Genomic DNA, 21,392 nt, shown 5'->3' with positions numbered 1-21,392 from the left:
CTGACCCTCTCTGCTCCTCTGACCCTCTCCTCTGCCCCTCCCCTCTGCTCCTCTGACCCTCTCCTCTGCTCCTCTCCTCTGCTCCTCTGCTCCTCTCCTCTGACCCTCCCCTCTGACCCTCCCCTCTGACCCTCCCCTCTGACCCTCTCCTCTGCTCCTCTGACCCTCTCCTCTGCTCCTCTGACCCTCTCCTCTGCTCCTCTGACCCTCTCCTCTGCTCCTCTGACCCTCCCCTCTGACCGTCTCCTCTGCTCCTCTGACCCTCTCCTCTGCTCCTCTGACCCTCCCCTCTGACCCTCCCCTCTGACCCTCCCCTCTGCTCCTCCCCTCTGACCCTCTCCTCTGCTCCTCTGACCCTCTCCTCTGCTCCTCTGACCCTCCCCTCTGCTCCTCTGACCCTCTCCTCTGCTCCTCTCCTCTGCCCCTCTGCTCCTCTCCTCTGCCCCTCTCCTCTGACCCTCTCCTCTGCTCCTCTGACCCTCTCCTCTGACCCTCTCCTCTGCTCCTCTGACCCTCTCCTCTGCTCCTCTGACCCTCTCCTCTGACCCTCTGTGCTCTTCTGACCCTCTCTCTGCTCCTCTGACCCTCTCCTCTGCCCCTCTCCTCTGACCCTCTCCTCTGACCCTCTCCTCTGACCCTCTCTGCTCCTCTGACCCTCTCCTCTGCCCCTCTCCTCTGCTCCTCTGACCCTCTCCTCTGCTCCTCTGACCCTCTCCTCTGCTCCTCTGACCCTCTCCTCTGCTCCTCTGACCCTCTCCTCTGCTCCTCTGACCCTCTCCTCTGACCCTCTCCTCTGACCCTCTCTGCTCCTCTGACCCTCTCCTCTGCTCCTCTGACCCTCTCCTCTGACCCTCTGCTCCTCTGACCCTCTCCTCTAACCCTCTGTGCTCTTCTGACCCTCTCTCTGCTCCTCTGACCCTCTCCTCTGCTCCTCTGACCCTCTCCTCTGCTCCTCTGACCCTCTCCTCTGCTCCTCTGACCCTCTCCTCTGACCCTCTCCTCTGACCCTCTCCTCTGCTCCTCTGACCCTCTCCTCTGCTCCTCTGCCCCTCTCCTCTGACCCTCTCCTCTGCTCCTCTGACCCTCTCCTCTGACCCTCTCCTCTGACCCTCTCTGTATAAATCTGTTCTAATCTGTTCTTAGTCTTATGTTTTTGCTCATGTTTGAAAATATGGGGCAGATGAAGTGGAGCGTGTCTTTGGCCTAATTCGATTTACTATATTAAACTGAACAGACGCAGAGGATGTGGTCATCTGTTTAGACCTGGTTTAGTCCTGGTTTAGTCCTGCTTTAGACCTGGTTTAGTCCTGGTTTAGTCCTGGTTTAGTCCTGGTTTAGGCCTGGTTTAGTCCTGGTTTAGTCCTGGTTTAGTCCTGGTTTAGACCTGGTTTAGTCCTGGTTTAGTCCTGGTTTAGTCCTGGTTTAGACCTGGTTTAGTCCTGGTTTAGACCTGGTTTAGTCCTGGTTTAGTCCTGGTTTAGACCTGGTTTAGACCTGGTTTAGACCTGGTTTAGTCCTGGTTTAGTCCTGGTTTAGACCTGGTTTAGTCCTGGTTTAGTCCTGGTTTAGACCTGGTTTAGACCTGATTTAGACCTGGTTTAGTCCTGGTTTAGTCCTGGTTTAGTCCTGGTTTAGACCTGGTTTAGACCTGGTTTAGACCTGGTTTAGTCCTGGTTTAGTCCTGGTTTAGACCTGGTTTAGACCTGGTTTAGTCCTGGTTTAGACCTGGTTTAGTCCTGGTTTAGTCCTGGTTTAGACCTGGTTTAGTCCTGGTTTAGACCTGGTTTAGACCTGGTTTAGTCCTGGTTTAGACCTGGTTTAGACCTGTTTTAGTCCTGGTTTAGTCCTGGTTTACCCCTGGTTTAGTCCTGGTTTAGACCTGGTTTAGTCCTGGTTAAGTCCTGGTTTAGTCCTGGTTTAGTCCTGGTTTAGACCTGGTTTAGACCTGGTTTAGTCCTGGTTTAGTCCTGGTTTAGCCCTGGTTTAGTCCTGGTTTAGCCCTGGTTTAGTCCTGGTTTAGACCTGGTTTAGTCCTGGTTTAGTCCTGGTTTAGTCCTGGTTTAGACCTGTTTTAGTCCTGGTTTAGTCCTGGTTAAGTCCTGGTTTAGACCTGTTTTAGACCTGGTTTAGTCCTGGTTTAGACCTGGTTTAGACCTGGTTTAGACCTGGTTTAGTCCTGGTTTAGTCCTGGTTTAGCCCTGGTTTAGTCCTGGTTTAGTCCTGGTTTAGACCTGGTTTAGACCTGGTTCAGTCCTGGTTTAGTCCTGGTTTAGTCCTGGTTTAGACCTGGTTTAGCCCTGGTTTAGTCCTGGTTTAGTCCTGGTTTAGTCCTGGTTTAGACCTGTTTTAGTCCTGGTTTAGTCCTGGTTAAGTCCTGGTTTAGACCTGTTTTAGTCCTGGTTTAGTCCTGGTTAAGTCCTGGTTTAGTCCTAGTTTATTCCTGTGGTGAGGGTTAAAAGGATAATATTCTGTTCTAACGTCGTTTCCTCGTCACACACAGACCTGGAGTTGTGTTTTGTTTCATTCACACATGTTTAACAAACAAACCTGCAGAAAACACTCTGTTCCACCTTGTGATGTCATCATGTGGTGATACAGGAAGTGCTCCACTGTGTTTTTAAACTACACCTTCACTCATTTGGATCATTTCAGCTCTGGAATTACCACTTATCTCGACTGAACTAAAGGTAAAAGTAGGAGGACTTCACTTGAAAACTACCACTTGATGACATCACAAGGTGGAATGTCGCATTTTGAGCTTTGTAGATGTTACAGACTAATAATAAAGTGTGACTCAAACATGTGAGAATGAAACAAAACACGACTCCAGGTCTGTTTTTGAGGAGGTAAAAACACTGCACCGTGGCTTAACGCTCGTGTAAAAAGGACCGTTCCATGAGTGAAATGTGGCGTGGATATAAATATTAAACATTATTTCAGTTGGAGCCGTCGCTGAAATGCCACATGGAAATACATGTACATACTATTATCATGTTGCCGTGGTGATGTAGTGTGAAACCTCTGAATGATCTGACCTAGATTCTGCCCCTCCCGTCTCTGCGCCGTCAGCACCACATGTGAACAAACCGAGCGCACCACGAGGTTTTACTCCAGGCACATGGGAGAGAACGACAGGATGGAGAGATGGAGAGAGAGGGGGAGGAGGGAGAGAGGGGGAGGAGGGAGAGAGGGAGAGGAGAGGAGGGAGAGGAGCAGAGGGAGAGATGGAGAGGAGAGGAGGGAGAGAGGAGAGGAGAGATGGAGAGGAGAGGAGGGGGAGGAGGGAGAGAGGGAGAGATGGAGAGAGGGAGAGGAGAGGAGGGAGAGATGGAGAGGAGAGGAGAGGAGGGAGAGAACGACAGGATGGAGAGATGGAGAGAGAGGGGCGGAGGGAGAGAGGGGGAGGAGGGAGAGAGGGAGAGGAGAGGAGCAGAGGGAGAGATGGAGAGGAGAGGAGAGATGGAGAGGAGAGGAGGGGGAGGAGGGAGAGAGGGAGAGATGGAGAGAGGAGAGGAGGGAGAGATGGAGAGGAGGGAGAGATGGAGAGGGGAGGAGAGGAGAGGAGGGAGAGGAGCAGAGGGAGAGAGGGAAGAGACAGAGAGAGGAAGAAGAAGGAGAGGAGGGGGAGGAGAAAGAGAGATGAAGAGAGGGAGAGGAGGGAGAAATGGAGAAGAAGGAAGAGACAGAGAGAGAGGAGGGAGAGGAGGAGGAGAGAGGGAGGAGGGAGAGAAGAGAGGAGGGAAGAGATATAGAGACGGAGGAAGGGAGGAAGAGAGAGAGGAGGGAGAAATGGAGAGAAGGAAGAGACAGAGAGGGAGAAAGAGAAACCTCCTGTGTGTAACATCAGGACACATCTGTGTGAATGAACAGAGAGAGAGGAGGAGGTGAAGTGCATGTTTTGGGTTTATGGAGCCTGAAACCCAGACATGAGGAGAACATGCAAACTCCACACAGAAAGCTCAGGCCCAGGAATCAAACCCCGAACCTTCTTGCTGTGAGGCGTAAACACTGGCCCACATTATCATCGTATGGTTTTAAAAATGCCCTTTGTCTTGTGTTTATTCAGTCTGCAGATAAAGAGCGCGCCCTGGAGGAGACAAAGTGCTACACCACCCAGTCTTTGGCCAGCGTGGCCTACCTCATCAACACTTTGGCCAATAACGTTCTGCAGATGCTCGACATCCAGGCCTCACAGCTGCGCCGCATGGAGAGCTCCGTCAACCACATCTCACAGGTGAGTGAGAGGGAGAACCTCTGAAAGGATCTGCTCTGGATGTTCATGTAAGTGTCAGAAAACAAGAGCACACTGGTCTGATGTAACACTTTTCCAGACGCTCAAAGTCACGTTTATGCCTTATTCACTCGCTCCATCAGCGTCTGACCGTCACACTCACACCTCCTTCACATTAGAGTCTTACCCAGGTTTGGAGGAAATATCCAGTCTTATGTTGAACCTTATCATTGTTTGTGTCTTCATAAACTTAAAGTCAAATCATTTCACTTTAATTTATACTGAACCTGTATTGTGGTTTACAGACTTGTCAAAGCCTCTCAGAGCGTCACAGTTTTCATTATTTACACCAGGGGTCCCCAAACTTTTGTCCACCACAGACCGGAATAATGTAGTTTGTATCTTCACAGACCGTCTACACGAGGCAGAAAAATATGGAAAAAATAAGTTGTGCATAAAAAATACAACTCACCTCTGCATCAGTGTGAGCTCTGTGCTTGTTTCTTCTTTCCTTCTTGTTCATGTTAGTTTCTTTCATAAAACTCTAAATCTTATCTTTTAATCCAGATGCTTATTCTCCATGTGCCAAAGCAGTTTTAAAGGTTTCATTGCCTCGTTCACTTTTCCTCCTCATGTTCCACAGAGCGGACTCTGTGTGAGACTCACCTGTGGAGACAAACACATATTTAAAGTTGGACTCCAGGTGTTGTCTGTTAAATTTATCTTTCTTTTTCTTGGAGGTCGTAGTCTCCTCTTCTGGCTCTTTGTCCTTTTCTCCTTTGTTAAAAAGCTCCACATAGACTTTTGTGTTTGTCTCATTTTCACTCTCTTGTGGCTCTACTTTTGTGCGTCGTGTCTGATGTGTTACACCTGATACTTCATCACGGAGACAAGAGCAGATAATAAACTTAACACTACATCAAATAGATTTCTGTGGCCATTTCAATTCAATTCATTTTATTTTTGTTACGCCCAAAATCACAACAACAGTTGTCTGAAGGGCGTTCATGTTTTGGTTGATGGGGGAAACCGGAGTACCCGGAGGAAACCCATCCAGACACGAGGAGAAACATGAAAAACTCCACACAGAAAGGCCTGGGCGACCCGGGGATCCAACCAACCGATTTCCTCTCAGGATTTTCATTCTACATCTACAGACAAGTTTATTATTGCATCATGAGGGACGGGCGAAAGTTACGTCAGAGAAGATGCGGTCGCTGATAAATTATGTACTGTTTTTGTGCGGTACCGGGCCGGTGGTTGGGGTCCACTGATTTACACCACACTCGGTGGAGGTGGTGAGGTTCTACTGTAGCCACAGCTTCCCTGGGCCAGACTGATGAAAGAGCCTGTCCATCTGCTCCATCGGCCCGTCCTAACATGGTACAGCTGTCATTAAACTTTCCCTCACATTGATTCAATTACAGCTGTTTTTTATTGATCAAAAAGACCTTAGAAAAACTGTATGTGCTGTACTTTGAGTAGGACACACTCTGTAGAAATGTTTATACACACACACATATTTTAATGCCATACTGTGGAGAATTCCAGGCTAATCAATAACATCTTCATGGAGAAAAGCATTTATTTTATTTTTTTTTCACTTTCAAAAACAGTCAGTTGGCCACAGAGTACTGTTGTCACCATATTAACATTTCAATGTTGTAACGACTGACGAGGACCAAAGAGACAAACTCAGGGAAAAGTTTAACTGTTTATTTGACAGTTTTTTGATGAATGAGAGCAGACTGATCAGACAGGTGAGAGGCGGGTTGTTTGACGTGGTCCAGGAGCAGCGGGGTCAGAGACGAGGTGAGCTGTGTCAGAAGGTGTGAGGTTTGTTCCGGTCGTGGAGAGCTGGGTCGGAGACAGAGGAGCTGAGCGGGTCCAGGGATTTAACTTAATAATGACAAAATGTGAAAACATGAGTGTGAGCCAAGCAGAGCTGTACCACTGTGGACAGATGACCTGGTGCTGAGTGTCAGGTCCTGGCTCCTTTTGTCCTCACCTGTGCAGCTGATTGGCAGTTAGCTGCAGGTGTGTAGTGGGAGGAGCCTGAGTCTCCGCCCAGCTCCAGGCTCTGACACAGAAGACTCAATACTCGATATCGATGACAAAACCACAGTGAAGATAAAGGTGCTCATGCTTCTTTGTCACAGAATGTAATCTTTTCAAAATAATAGTCCTTTCTTTATCTTAGTGTGAGGTTTTATATTTGCTCTGATGAAGCTCAAAAACAAACTAAAACTCTTCTCCTGTTAATTGTTTCAGTATTGGGACCTGCTCATGTGAGTCTCCAGGTTCTGATTAGTATCTGATTCTTTTGACAAGTCGATGTTTAAATATATAATCCGTTGTACGAGTGCAGATTGAGTCTTCCACAGTCGACATAATGGACTTATCCTGAGAGCTGTGTGCGATTGTGATCAGACGTGATGAGATTACGCCGCATAATCAGACTGGCCCTCGCAGCTGCTCTGTGGGCGAGATCCACACAGACCCACGTCAATCACAGACGCGCCGAGATAGAGCCGCCGGGAGCAGAGAACGCACAACAAATACACAAATACAAAAATCAAAACGTCAGATCATGGTGTGGCTAAAGCTGCACTGTGTAACTTTTCATATAAAAGAGAGTAAGACTAAAACAACGAGACGTAATTAAAGAGGAGGTATTATGCAAAAACTAACAACGTGTACCATGTTATAACACTGATCCTCATCAAAAACATGACTCAGGAGGTTTTAGATCACCCCCCCCCTTAATACCCTATAGAAGTAAATACCTCCTCTTTAATACCCCACAGAAGTAAATACCTCCTCTTTAATACCCCGTAGAAGTAAATACCTCCTCTTTAATACCCCACAGAAATAAATACCTCCTCTTTAATACCCCACAGAAGTAAATACCTCCTCTTTAATACCCCACAGAAGTAAATACCTCCTCTTTAATACCCCACAGAAATAAATACCTCCTCTTTAATACCCCACAGAAGTAAATACCTCCTCTTTAATACCCCACAAAAGTAAATACCTCCTCTTTAATACCCCACAGAAGTAAATACCTCCTCTTTAATACCCCACAGAAGTAAATACCTCCTCTTTAATACCCCACAGAAGTAAATACCTCCTCTTTAATACCCCGCAGAAGTAAATACCTCCTCTTTAATACCCCATAGAAGTAAATACCTCCTCTTTAATACCCCACAGAAGTAAATACCTCCTCTTTAATACCCCATAGAAGTAAATACCTCCTCTTTAATACCCCGCAGAAGTAAATACCTCCTCTTTAATACCCCGCAGAAGTAAATACCTCCTCTTTAATACCCCGCAGAAGTAAATACCTCCTCTTTAATACCCCGCAGAAGTAAATACCTCCTCTTTAATACCCCGCAGAAGTAAATACCTCCTCTTTAATACCCCGCAGAAGTAAATACCTCCTCTTTAATACCCCGCAGAAGTAAATACCTCCTCTTTAATACCCCATAGAAGTAAATACCTCCTCTTTAATACCCCACAGAAGTAAATGCCTCCTCTTTAATACCCCATAGAAGTAAATGCCTCCTCTTTAATACCCCACAGAAGTAAATACCTCCTCTTTAATACCCCATAGAAGTAAATACCTCCTCTTTAATACCCCGCAGAAGTAAATACCTCCTCTTTAATACCCCGCAGAAGTAAATACCTCCTCTTTAATACCCCACAGAAGTAAATATCTCCTCTTTAATACCCCATAGAAGTAAATACCTCCTCTTTAATACCCCACAGAAGTAAATACCTCCTCTTTAATACCCCATAGAAGTAAATGCCTCCTCTTTAATACCCCACAGAAGTAAATACCTCCTCTTTAATACCCCATAGAAGTAAATACCTCCTCTTTAATACCCCGCAGAAGTAAATACCTCCTCTTTAATACCCCTCAGAAGTAAATACCTCCTCTTTAATACCCCGCAGAAGTAAATACCTCCTCTTTAATACCCCGCAGAAGTAAATACCTCCTCTTTAATACCCCGCAGAAGTAAATACCTCCTCTTTAATACCCCGCAGAAGTAAATACCTCCTCTTTAATACCCCGCAGAAGTAAATACCTCCTCTTTAATACCCCGCAGAAGTAAATACCTCCTCTTTAATACCCCATAGAAGTAAATACCTCCTCTTTAATACCCCACAGAAGTAAATACCTCCTCTTTAATACCCCATAGAAGTAAATGCCTCCTCTTTAATACCCCACAGAAGTAAATACCTCCTCTTTAATACCCCATAGAAGTAAATACCTCTTCTTTAATACCCCACAGAAGTAAATACCTCCTCTTTAATACCCCACAGAAGTAAATACCTCCTCTTTAATACCCCACAGAAGTAAATACCTCCTCTTTAATACACCATAGAAATAAATACCTCCTCTTTAATACCCCGTAGAAGTAAATACCTCCTCTTTAATACCCCATAGGTTTAAATACCTCCTCTTTAATACCCCACAGAAGTAAATACCTCCTCTTTAATACCCCACAGAAGTAAATACCTCCTCTTTAATACCCCACAGAAGTAAATACCTGCTCTTTAATACCCCACAGAAGTAAATACCTCCTCTTTAATACCCCACAGAAGTAAATACCTCCTCTTTAATACCCCACAGAAGTAAATACCTCCTCTTTAATACACCATAGAAATAAATACCTCCTCTTTAATACCCCGTAGAAGTAAATACCTCCTCTTTAATACCCCATAGGTTTAAATACCTCCTCTTTAATACCCCACAGAAGTTAATACCTGCTCTTTAATACCCCACAGAAGTAAATACCTGCTCTTTAATACCCCACAGAAGTAAATACCTCCTCTTTAATACCCCGTAGAAGTAAATACCTCCTCTTTAATACCCTGTAGAAGTAAATACCTCCTCTTTAATACCCCACAGAAGTAAATACCTCCTCTTTAATACACCATAGAAATAAATACCTCCTCTTTAATACCCCGTAGAAGTAAATAACTCCTCTTTAATACCCTGTAGAAGTAAATACCTCCTCTTTAATACCCCACAGAAGTAAATACCTCCTCTTTAATACCCCACAGAAGTAAATACCTCCTCTTTAATACCCCACAGAAGTAAATACCTGCTCTTTAATACCCCACAGAAGTAAATACCTGCTCTTTAATACCCCACAGAAGTAAATACCTCCTCTTTAATACCCCACAGAAGTAAATACCTCCTCTTTAATACCCCACAGAAGTAAATACCTCCTCTTTAATACCCCATAGAAGTAAATGCCTCCTCTTTAATACCCCACAGAAGTAAATGCCTCCTCTTTAATACCCCACAGAAGTAAATACCTCCTCTTTAATACCCCGTAGAAGTAAATACCTCCTCTTTAATACCCCACAGAAGTAAATACCTCCTCTTTAATACACCATAGAAATAAATACCTCCTCTTTAATACCCCGTAGAAGTAAATACCTCCTCTTTAATACCCTGTAGAAGTAAATACCTCCTCTTTAATACCCCACAGAAGTAAATACCTCCTCTTTAATACCCCACAGAAGTAAATACCTCCTCTTTAATACCCCACAGAAGTAAATACCTGCTCTTTAATACCCCACAGAAGTAAATACCTGCTCTTTAATACCCCACAGAAGTAAATACCTCCTCTTTAATACCCCACAGAAGTAAATACCTCCTCTTTAATACCCCACAGAAGTAAATACCTCCTCTTTAATACCCCATAGAAGTAAATGCCTCCTCTTTAATACCCCACAGAAGTAAATGCCTCCTCTTTAATACCCCACAGAAGTAAATACCTCCTCTTTAATACCCCATAGAAGTAAATACCTCCTCTTTAATTCATGTCTCAAAATATGCATCATTTACTTTCTTCATTCGCACAAATTTCAAAACTTCAGAGGGTAAATGAAAAGGGCAACAATTATAACATGGTTAAAATCTCTAAAAAGTTGATTTTGCAGAATGACCTTTTGCTTTAACATTATGTTGCCTGCCCTTGCGCCCTCTGCTGGCCTCACACACGTTCTCGCCCTGTGTTGCAGACGGTGGACATCCATAAGGAGAAGGTGGCGAGGAGAGAGATCGGGATCCTGACCACAAACAAAAACACGTGTCGCTCTCACAAGATCATCGCTCCCTCCAACCCCGAGCGTCCGGTGAGGTACGTGAGGAAGCCCATCGACTACAGCGGCCTGGACGACATCGGGCACGGCGTCAAGGTGAGGACCGGACGGGGCGTGTCGGACGGGGCGTGTCAGGGGTCAAAACCTAAAGGAAGTACTCCATTTAAAGTCCTGTTTTACACTGTTCTAATGTTGTTTCCTCGCCACAAACAAACCTGGAGTTGTGTTTTTTTGTTTCATTTACACACTCTATGTCCAACTGATCACAAGTAAATCCAAATGAAATAGTTTGGATTCCCACAATGCATCTGGACCTTGACGAACTCTGCAGAAGCTCGATTCAGATCTGGATGAATCACAAAAACACAGGACGTAATATGTTTAGCTCAGAGCTGACACCTTCTGTTGTTCTTCTGAGTTTTTTTGTGTAATTCCCGACCAGAACTGAAGAACCGTCTTGTAGGAGTGAAGACGTTTGGCTGCTCGTCCAAGCCGCGGCTTGGACGAGCAGCCAATCGTCTTCACTCCTACAACGATTTGTCCAGTCGCCAGGTTTAAACTTCATCTTTTGCGAATAAAAGCCAAAAAAGACATGATTTTATTTGTTTATTTCGATGTCTAACCCTCTGTGTCTCTCCGTCTCTCTCTGCTACAGTGGCTGCTGAGGTTCAAGGTAAGAATACACAACGCAAACATCGTCTAAACACTCTGTACTCACGCAACTCAACGCACTTCTGCACAATCTATCTGTGCGTCTGCGTGTGTCCAGGTGAACGGCGATCAGAAGGGCGGGTCTCGGTCCAGCGCGGCCAATCAGAAGCCTCCCAGTCCCCCCCGCGCGGGAAAAGGCATCCTCCTCGGGTCAGTACTTTCACTTTAATTAACACTTTGTCGTTTGTCATATTTCACTGCTCATGTCGGGTTAGTCGTTTAATTCTATTGTGATAAAATCGACAGTAAAACCCATAAACTGATGTTGTTGTGGTCAGATTCACCAAGTCACTTTTCAAAACCACATTTTCGCTCTTACATTTCCGTTGTAGTTGATCAGTCCAGTTATAAGACAATGTTAGCGTCACTACTTCCTGTCCAGTTTGATCTGTGAGGTTTTTACTGAGTCACACATAAATGAATAAATATTTAAAGATCAGGCAGAGGACAGAGATGAAAACATGTGGAAAAACTACACAATAAAATGAATACTTCACTTCTGTGTTTAGAAAAAGACGTGTTTGTGTCACAATGCTAATGCTAATTTTGAGGCATAATAAGTATCAAACAGATTTGATTGATTTGAATTTGAATTGGTTGTTTATTTTATGTTTTCTATTGTCTGTGGTAAATGTTGTCTCCAGTTTTGGTTTCAGAGACAAAGTAGAATGTTTCCATGTCCTTTTGTCTCATAATCTCACTGGGGTTTCTTCAATAAATCCTGGGATCCACATTTTATTGGTTGGTCTCAAAGTGGACGGGCCGAGCTCTGACTGGACGGGCCGAGCGTCCTCTGAGCGCGTCCAGGTCCAGAGTCTCTGACTGGACGGGCCGAGCGTCCCCTGAGCACGTCCAGGTCCAGAGTCTTTCATTACAGAGGCTCCAGAGCTGCATTTGTGTTAAAGACACAGTAGACACTCTCTATTTCTTGCCATTTCTTTTTCTGTTTTCCTCTCTCTCCCTCTTTCTCTCTGCCTCCCTCTCTGTCTCTCTCTCCCTCTCTGTCTGTCTTTCTCAATTTCACTCTTTGTGCTTCACTCTCTCTCTCTCTGTTTCTCTGCCTCTCTCTGTGTCTGTCTTTCTCAATCTCTCTCTCTCCCTGCCTCACTCTCTTTGTCTCCCTGTCTCTCTCTCTCTGTGTCTGTCTCTCTGTCTCTGTGTGTGTCTCTCTCTCTACCTCTCCTTTTCTCTCTCTTTATTATTCCACTCTCTACCCTCTCCACACACTCTTCATTCTCTGTCTCTCTGTGTCTTTCTTTCTTTTTCTCCACACTCTCTTCTCTCTCTTTCTTTCTCTCTCTGTGTCTCTTTTTCTCTGCACACTCTCTTCTCTCTCTTTCTTTCTCTCTCTGTGTCTCTTTTTCTCTCCACACTCTCTTCTCTCTCTCTATGTCTCTTTCTGTCTCTCTTTCTTTCTCTCCACACTCTCTTCTCTCTCTCTATGTCTCTTTCTGTCTCTCTTTCTTTCTCTCCACACTCTCTTCTTTCTCTCTATGTCTCTCTCTGTGTCTCTTTTTCTCTCCACACTCTCTTCACTCTCTTCTCTCTCTTTCTGTCTCTCTTTCTTTCTCTCCACACTCTCTTCTCTCTCTCTGTCTCTCTCTGTGTCTCTTTTTCTCTTCACACTCTCTTCTCTCTCTCTATGTGTCTCTTTTTCTCTCCACACTCTCTTCTCTCTCTCTGTGTCTCTTTTTCTCTCCACACTCTCTTCTCTCTCTCTGTGTGTCTCTTTTTCTCTCCACACTCTCTTCTCTCTCTCTTCTCTCTCTGTGTCTCTTTTTCTCTCCACACTCTCTTCTCTCTTTCTCTCTCTCTTTCTTTCTCTCCACACTCTCTTCTCTCTCTTTCTTTCTCTCTCTGTGTCTCTTTTTCTCTCCACACTCTCTTCTCTCTCTCTGTGTCTCTTTTTCTCTCCACACTCTCTTCTCTCTCTTTGTGTCTCTTTTTCTCTCCACACTCTCTTCTCTCTCTCTATGTCTCTTTCTGTCTCTCTTTCTTTTTCTCCACACTCTCTTCTCTCTCTCTTCTCTCTCTCTGTGTCTCTTTTTCTCTCCACACTCTCTTCACTCCTCAGAGACAGGATAACCACTCTGCCACAGTAGCACAGGGAGAACATGCACACTTCCCTCGGATCAGGAGTCAAATCCACAACCTCCTGGTGAGAGGGAGGAGACAGGACAGGTCCCTGCTGCGTCCTGGTCCGGTGAAATGTCCCGGTCCATCTGTTGTTTTGGTTGTGTTTTGTGACACACTGAGACGCCGGCTGCTCCTCTCTCCTCTTCATCACAAACACTCACTCACTTAAAGAAAGAAAAGAAGAGTTCACGCCTCGTTGTGATTGGTTAAACTGACCTGTCACTCACCTGGAGACTGTCCTGTCCATCGATTGGTCGACTGAAAAGGGGGCGTGGCATATCTCTGTGTATCTGACCCACACTCACAGGACCAGCAGGCGATGAAGTACTCAGCTTTGTTACTTAAGTAAAAGTACAGACACAGAGATAAAAAAGTTACTCAAGTAAAAATAAAAGTATCACACACAAAATAAATCTACTAAAGGTATTTAAGTACCTGTTTAAAAATGTACTTAAAGAGTAAAAAGTTACAGTGTTGTTATATTGATTTTGGTCAAAAGTAACAACTCAAATCAATATTTTACATTTTTCTCATGAATTTTGTGTTTTTATTATTATTCATGCAGGAAAAAGCACATGTTTCAGTTTTTACCTTTACGTCTGTGGGTTTATTTCATTTCTGCGTCGTCTTTATAATCTCACTGTGACACGCCGCACACAGGAAGAGCTCCCCCTACAGGACTCTGGAGCCAGTGCGCCCCCCTGTGGTGCCTAGTGTGTCCAGTCCCGGTGCGTGTGCTAACCTCCCCAGTCCAGTGAGAACCGCCACAGTCACGCACCGCCCCAGAACCAGCAGGTACCCGCTTCTGTCACCGCCGCCATCGCAGGAGCCGGAGACGCTTCAGCTCTTATTTTGCTTTATAATTTTATTTTTATGTTGTACTAATTTCGATATTCTCTTTATGCTGTGTGGACTTTGATTTGTAGTTATAGCTGTGATGATGTTTGACGTGGTTGATTATTTTAAGGTGTGTTTGATTCAGTTTGTGTGATTCTGTGTCAGTATAAATGTCAGAAGTAAAAGACAGAGTATTGGTGGTTTTCAGAGTTTTTAATTTGATGTGTAACTCTCAGACTTTACACTGAACTTTGTCAAATGTACAAATACTCAACCTGATCATTTTTATAAGTGACTAGACCCAAAAACGTTTGAAGAATGTTTAACCGGGCTCTGATGTCACTAGAGCAGGGGCGTCAAACTCATTTTCACAAAGGGCCACATCAACAAAATGGTTGTTCTCAAAGGGCCAGATGTAACTAACTGTAAGATAAATGCCACTAAATGTACCCAAATTTAATGTAAAATAAATGCAACTACTTTTTAATCTTGTTAATTAACCATTTCTATATTTATTTATTTGCATATGGATTTGCATAGATGTGAAAAAAATGTCTGTTTAACTGTGTATCTAATGATGAATCAGACCTTTTAATTTCCTTTGTCGTGGGCCACATAAAATGACATGGCGTGCCACATTTGGCTCGTGGGCCTTGAGTTTGACACATGTGCACTAGAGTGACGTGTGTAGTCTTCTGAGTTTGACACGTCGATCTGGAACGGCTCTCGCTGAAAATGATCAGAACCTCATTCTCAACTCATTCTTTGCAGCTTCTCGTTTCAGCGCACCTCATTCTTTGCAGCTTCTTGTTTCAGTGCACCTCATTCTTTGCAGCTTCTCGTTTCAGCGCACTTCATTGTTTGCAGCTTCTCGTTTCAGCGCACCTCATTCTTTGCAGCTTCTTGTTTCAGCGCACCTCATTCTTTGCAGCTTCTCGTTTCAGCGCACCTCATTCTTTGCAGCTTCTTGTTTCAGCGCACCTCATTCTTTGCAGCTTCTTGTTTCAGCGCACCTCATTCTTTGCAGCTTCTTGTTTCAGCGCACCTCATTCTTTGCAGCTTCTCGTTTCAGCGCACCTCATTCTTTGCAGCTTCTTGTTCCAGCGCTCTAACTCTAACCTCGCTCTTTCCCCGTTGCTTTTCATGTGCACATCGTAGTCAAGTCGTAATATTTTGGATTCTTCTCGTCTGCACGTCTGAAACTAAAATAATGCTCCTCGTGTTTGGATCAATAAAAGTGATTCAGATTCTGTGTTTCAGCGGCAGCAGTGGAGGAAGCAGAGAGAACAGCGGCTGTGGGAGTGTGGGCCTGCCCCTCGCTGTTCCAACACCCTCCCCCCCAGCCACCTACCCAGGTAAACACCACACCCACCTACACCCAGCCACACCCACCTACACCCAGGTAAACGCTACACTCAGGTAAACGCCGCACCCAACTACACCCAGATAAATGTCACAACCACCTACACCCAGGTAAACGCCGCACCCACCTACACCCAGGTAAACGCCGCGCCCACCTACACCCAGGTAAACGCCGCACCCACCTACACCCAGGTAAACACCACACACACCTACACCCAGGTAAACGCCGCACCCACCTACACCCAGGTAAACGCCGCGCCCACCTACACCCAGGTAAACGCCGCGCCCACCTACACCCAGGTTAACGCCGCGCTCACCTACACCCAGGTAAATGCCACACCCACCTACACCCAGGTAAACACCGCACCAACCTACACCCAGGTAAACGCCGCACCCACCTACACCCAGGTAAACACCGCACCAACCTACACCCAGGTAAACGCCGCGCCCACCTACACCCAGGTAAACGCCGCGCCCACCTACACCCAGGTAAACGCCGCGCCCACCTACACCCAGGTAAACGCCGCACCCACCTACACCCAGGTAAACACCACACACACCTACACCCAGGTAAACGCCGCACCCACCTACACCCAGGTAAACGCCGCGCCCACCTACACCCAGGTAAACGCCGCGCCCACCTACACCCAGGTTAACGCCGCGCTCACCTACACCCAGGTAAATGCCACACCCACCTACACCCAGGTAAACACCGCACCAACCTACACCCAGGTAAACGCCGCACCCACCTACACCCAGGTAAACACCGCACCAACCTACACCCAGGTAAACGCCGCGCCCACCTACACCCAGGTAAACGCCGCGCCCACCTACACCCAGGTAAACGCCACACCCACCTACACCCAGCCACACCAACCTACACCCAGGCAAACGCCATGCCCACCTACACCCAGGTAAACGCCACACCCACCTACACCCAGGTAAACACCACACCCACCTACACCCAGGTAAACGCCGCGCCCACCTACACCCAGGTAAACGCCACACCCACCTACACCCAGGTAAACACCACACAAGTGAGTCACATGACCTGGATGTAGTGAACTTCATGTCCCGCTGAGGGCGCTGTAGAGTCGTCTACAGAGTGCGGGTGGATGTAGTGAGTGAGGTGGAGGTTCAGCTTGTGTATTCCTCTGGTTTTCTATCTCCTGCATGTGACTCCTTCTTTTTCTCCACGTTTCTTCTCTTTTCTCTCTCTTCTTTCTCTTTTTCTCTTAAGTTTCTCCGAGCGCTGCGCCCTCTTCCTCTCCGTCCACCGCCCCCAGCTCCTCCCCCTCTCCCTCCCCCTCCACCTCTTCCTCCTCCTCCTCCTCTTCCTCCACCATGACCCAGTGTCACCCTCCAGGACCTCCAGCCCACGCCACCGCCGCCCTCTCTCCTCACCCCAGCTCCCCTCCTCAAACCTGTGCAAGCTCCGACCCACCTCCGGCCTCCTCCGACCCCCAGCTGGACGCACCTCCCCTGGAACGCTCCCCTCTGCTCTCCCCTGCTCCTCCGCCCACTCTCTCCTTTGTGTCCTCACCCGGCGAAGGTGAGTGGATCCAAAATGGACGCCAGTGACACTTGAATCCCCGAGTGGCAACTTAAAAAAACATAAACAGTAACGAATTTGTGAATTTAAGATGTAAACTACTTAAAGGGAGTAAACCTGATTTTTTTGTGTGTGTTTGACCTAAATTTGGCTCAAAAAAAAAAAAAAAAAAGTAATGTATCATGTAAAAGTCTGCATCTAATTACAGGAAAACTCTGCTGTGACGGTGAACCTACAACTAGCATGCTAACGTGCACTTCCTGATAAATGGACAGTAAAAATTCTTTCTAATTAGATGTGCGTGTAAGTGCTTATAAACTCATCATGGTGAATAATTAGGACAAGTGAGGAATAACTGTGGACCAAATCAAACCTTTAAAATTAACTTTGTTTTGTTTTTTATGCAGAAAAGTTTAGTAGCACAGTCACAGTACTAAATAAAGATACAGTGGTCCCTGGTTTACGTTCAAAAAATAACCCGCAATAAACAAAATCCGCGAAGTATCAGCTTTATTTTTTACATTATTCTCTCTGTTTTTGTCTGTCAAACCCCTCACCACACACTTTATACACTTTTCTCACACAGGCAGTAACATTTTCTCTTTTGTTATACTTGATTAAAGTCTTTGTCCTTATTTTTATTGTTTTAAAAGTATAAAAATCAGAACTAGTTCCTTGTAAACGGTTTTACGGTGGACCAAAGTTATACGTCACTTAACTTATGGACTCTGAACATCCTCATTATTCACTGTGATGAGTTTATAAGCACTTTTCACAACTTTTGTTTATTTATCAGTGACAGTACACATAAAAAACATCAACACTGTTTAAGTCTGTGTAAAAAAAGCTCCACTTAGCGGTCTGAATTTGACCCTTTTACAGTATGTCTGCTCTGGGGCAAAACTTTAACCTTTGGATGTGTTAAAACAAATGATATCTGGATCAAGATGGCCGACAGTGTCCTAGAAAATATAGGTGATGCTAAACTATTTGACGTGGCATTTCTGTGCGTTTTGTCCAGGAGCGATCGTGCCTCAGTTCTACAGCATGAACCGCCCTCAGCCGCGACACCAGGCCCCTCAGGTGGGCGGGTCCCTGCCTTACCGCCGGCCCCCCTCCGTCACCGGGCAGCCAATCGCAGCGGCTCAAAGCAGAGCGAGTCCCGTCCCCACCTCTGCGCAGCCAATCGCAGCCCAGAGCACGGTCAACGGGGGGACGTACTACAACCACAGCCCAGGTAACGACGCGGTTGTTTGTATTTGTCATGTAATTATGCGATCGATGCTAAAACACACAGACGACACAACTGGAGCGTTTATGTTTATACCAAAAACAGCATTTATTTCCTTTAAAGACGACTTATTCTGCTAAATCGACCTTTCAGAGCTCCCGTTTTCACGCCCACTCCTCTGTACATACTTTATTCTCCGAGTTTACTTTTTTATTTGTGATACACATAGAATTTGCAGAGTTACGTAAACATTTTGGTACAAACAGGGCCGGCTCCAGCTTTCAGGGGGCCCGCAGCAGAATGTGTTTGTGGGGCCCTTGGCTGTGGATGTATCTGGGCTCAGCTGTTGGTGATTCACATTTAACGACGTTCACAGATAAAACGAATGTAGGCAGCAGATTTGTTTATAGAGAGATATTTATGCTGCTGTAAACACCTGAGCACTGCCGCTAGTGTAACTTTACATGTTAGATTATTCTCAATATAAATGTATGTGCTCTTGGGGGCCCCCTGGTGGCCTTGGGGCCCTAAGCAGCTGCTCAGTCTGTTTATAGGCTGGGAACAAATGAAAAAGAATCCACCGCTCGCTCATGTGATTTACGCCGTCGTCAGCAGCTCCCATTGGGCAGTTTTCTAAAGCAGAAGTTAGCAGAATTGTTTCTTTTTAAAGTGATTTTAAATGAATATTTCAATTTAAAACGTGGAAATTGTAACATAACGACGTGTGTTAGATTATAAGTACATCACAGATACAAGCACAAAATATCTGCTTTAAATAAAAAAATGAAATAAGACTAAACTAATCCTGACGTTTTCTGTAGCGGGGGGTGACATTTTTGTTTTGTCGGTGCTAAAGTCGCAGGTGCACTACATCACCCCCCGCCATGTTTAAATGGACTTAGCGCCGTGTAGGGATTTATAAAACCGGCAATTATTTTATTATAGTCTCACTCTGCGGTTGCCGTTTGAACCTTTTAGTGGAGGTTAAATGTCCTGTGTGTAAATAAAGGTTCAAACATTATGAGACTGTCAGTAAATCGTCTTAACACATGATTGTACGTGTCCTGCCAGGATATCGGCTGAAACGATATTTGGAAAAGCCGATATCTGTCCAGCTAATTTTTACTTTAGCAAAACCTGCATGTTAAAGGTGATTCTAACACACACTAATGCGAAAATCCGTTGAAAGTGTAGTTCACAATTGGCTTCGTTTTGGTTGTACACTGGCCCCTGGTTTGTCGCGGTGGTTCCGTTCTAAAAACAAAAGCCGCGGTTGGCCCTGAACTTGAACGTCGTAGGAGAAAACCAGGCTCCCGCCGCAGTAGGACGTTTGAGGACCGGGTTGTCGTGGTGACGTCTGGACCCGTTGTACTCAGAGTTCCACGTGCTTCTGTCCACAGCCTCTCCGCCGCCTCCGTCCCTGCTGCAGTTCACTCCACAGCTCCCCCTAATGGGCTTCGTCGCTCGCGTTCAAGAGTCCAGTGAGTGTGTTTATTTATTGGTGTTTGTGAAAATACATTTGACGGTTATTATCAGTGTATAAAATGACATAAATACTGTGGGAAATGTGTTTATTATACAGAGGGATATGAGTCTGGTCACTGCTCCCTCTAGTGGACTGGAATCAAACATGGCCGTGAAAAAAAAGATTTCTCGTAAGCGTCCGTGATTTTTAAATATAGACTGACCACGCCCGTCCCTGATTGGCTAATCCACCTGTCAATCACACCTGAACACAGTGGGATGTGACCAGACTCACCTCCTCAAGTAGTGAAGAAAAGTTACACAGTGAATCATTAAAATATTAGACTTAAAAAAATCATGTGTGACCCAAACTCTGACCCACCCCCTGAATGTAAACCCCATCTGACCCACTGCCGAGTAAAGAGTGGACTAAACCTGGACTAAACCAGGACTAAACCAGGACTAAACCAGGTCTAAACCGGGTCTAAACCGGGACTAAACCAGGACTAAACCAGGACTAAACTGGGACTAAACCAGGACTAAACCAGGTCTAAACCAGGTCTAAACCAGGACTAAACCAGGTCTAAACCGGGTCTAAACCGGGACTAAACCAGGACTAAACCAGGACTAAACCAGGACTAAACCAAGACTAAACCAGGACTAAACCAGGACTAAACCAGGTCTAAACCAGGTCTAAACCAGGACTAAACCAGGTCTAAACCTGGACTAAACCTGGACTAAACCAGGTCTAAACCTGGACTAAACCAGGTCTAAACAGGACTAAACCGGGACTAAACCAGGACTAAACCAGGTCTAAACCGGGACTAAACCAGGACTAAACCAGGACTAAACCAGGACTAAACCTGGACTAAACCAGGTCTAAACCAGGACTAAACCAGGACTAAACCAGGACTAAACCAGGACTAAACCAAGACTAAACCAGGACTAAACCAGGTCTAAACCTGAACTAAACCAGGTCTAAACCTGGACTAAACCAGGTCTAAACAGGACTAAACCGGGACTAAACCAGGACTAAACCAGGTCTAAACCAGGACTAAACCAGGACTAAACCTGGACTAAACCAGGTCTAAACCTGGTCTAAACCAGGTCTAAACCAGGACTAAACCAGGTCTAAACCAGGTCTAAACCGGGACTAAACCAGGACTAAACCAGGTCTAAACCTGAACTAAACCAGGTCTAAACCTGGACTAAACCAGGTCTAAACAGGACTAAACCGGGACTAAACCAGGACTAAACCAGGTCTAAACCAGGACTAAACCAGGACTAAACCTGGACTAAACCAGGTCTAAACCTGGTCTAAACCAGGTCTAAACCAGGACTAAACCAGGTCTAAACCAGGTCTAAACCTGGACTAAACCTGGACTAAACCAGGTCTAAACCTGGACTAAACCAGGTCTAAACCTGGACTAACCCGGGACTAAACCTGGACTAAACCGGGACTAAACCAGGACTAAACCGGAACTAAACCAGGGCTAAACCAGGACTAAACCTGGACTAAACCAGGTCTAACCCGGGACTAAACCGGGACTAAACCCCAGACTAAACCGGGACTAAACCAGGGCTAAACCAGGACTAAACCAGGACTAAACCGGGTCTAACCCGGGACTAAACCGGGACTAAACCCCGGACTAAACCAGGACTAAACCAGGACTAAACCGGGTCTAAACCAGGACTACACATCGTGCATGAGCCACACTTAGGGTCTTTCAGGGCAGAACTACCAAAGT

The 21,392-nt window shown here is 45.7% G+C and overlaps 2 protein-coding genes across 2 annotated transcripts in view; both read left to right on the top strand.

Annotated features, from left to right (window-relative positions):
- wdr75 (WD repeat domain 75) overlaps positions 1-21,392 on the top strand; it is a 137,126-nt gene that overhangs the window by 51,058 nt on the left and 64,676 nt on the right. The gene's annotated exons all lie outside the window — the stretch shown is intronic.
- LOC117389153 (abl interactor 2-like) overlaps positions 1-21,392 on the top strand; it is a 28,468-nt gene that overhangs the window by 6,397 nt on the left and 679 nt on the right. The window contains exons 2-6 of the mRNA XM_055230461.1: positions 10,271-10,465; positions 11,139-11,216; positions 15,282-15,390; positions 17,971-18,186; positions 19,581-19,661. Of these exons, the coding sequence (XP_055086436.1) occupies positions 10,271-10,465; positions 11,139-11,216; positions 15,282-15,390; positions 17,971-18,186; positions 19,581-19,661 (679 nt within the window). The remainder of the gene's footprint in view (positions 1-10,270; positions 10,466-11,138; positions 11,217-15,281; positions 15,391-17,970; positions 18,187-19,580; positions 19,662-21,392) is intronic.

This window comes from Periophthalmus magnuspinnatus, chromosome 21, assembly GCF_009829125.3.
Source record: "Periophthalmus magnuspinnatus isolate fPerMag1 chromosome 21, fPerMag1.2.pri, whole genome shotgun sequence".
NCBI lineage: Eukaryota > Metazoa > Chordata > Actinopteri > Gobiiformes > Gobiidae > Periophthalmus > Periophthalmus magnuspinnatus.
This window is presented reverse-complemented; position numbering and strand designations above follow the sequence as displayed.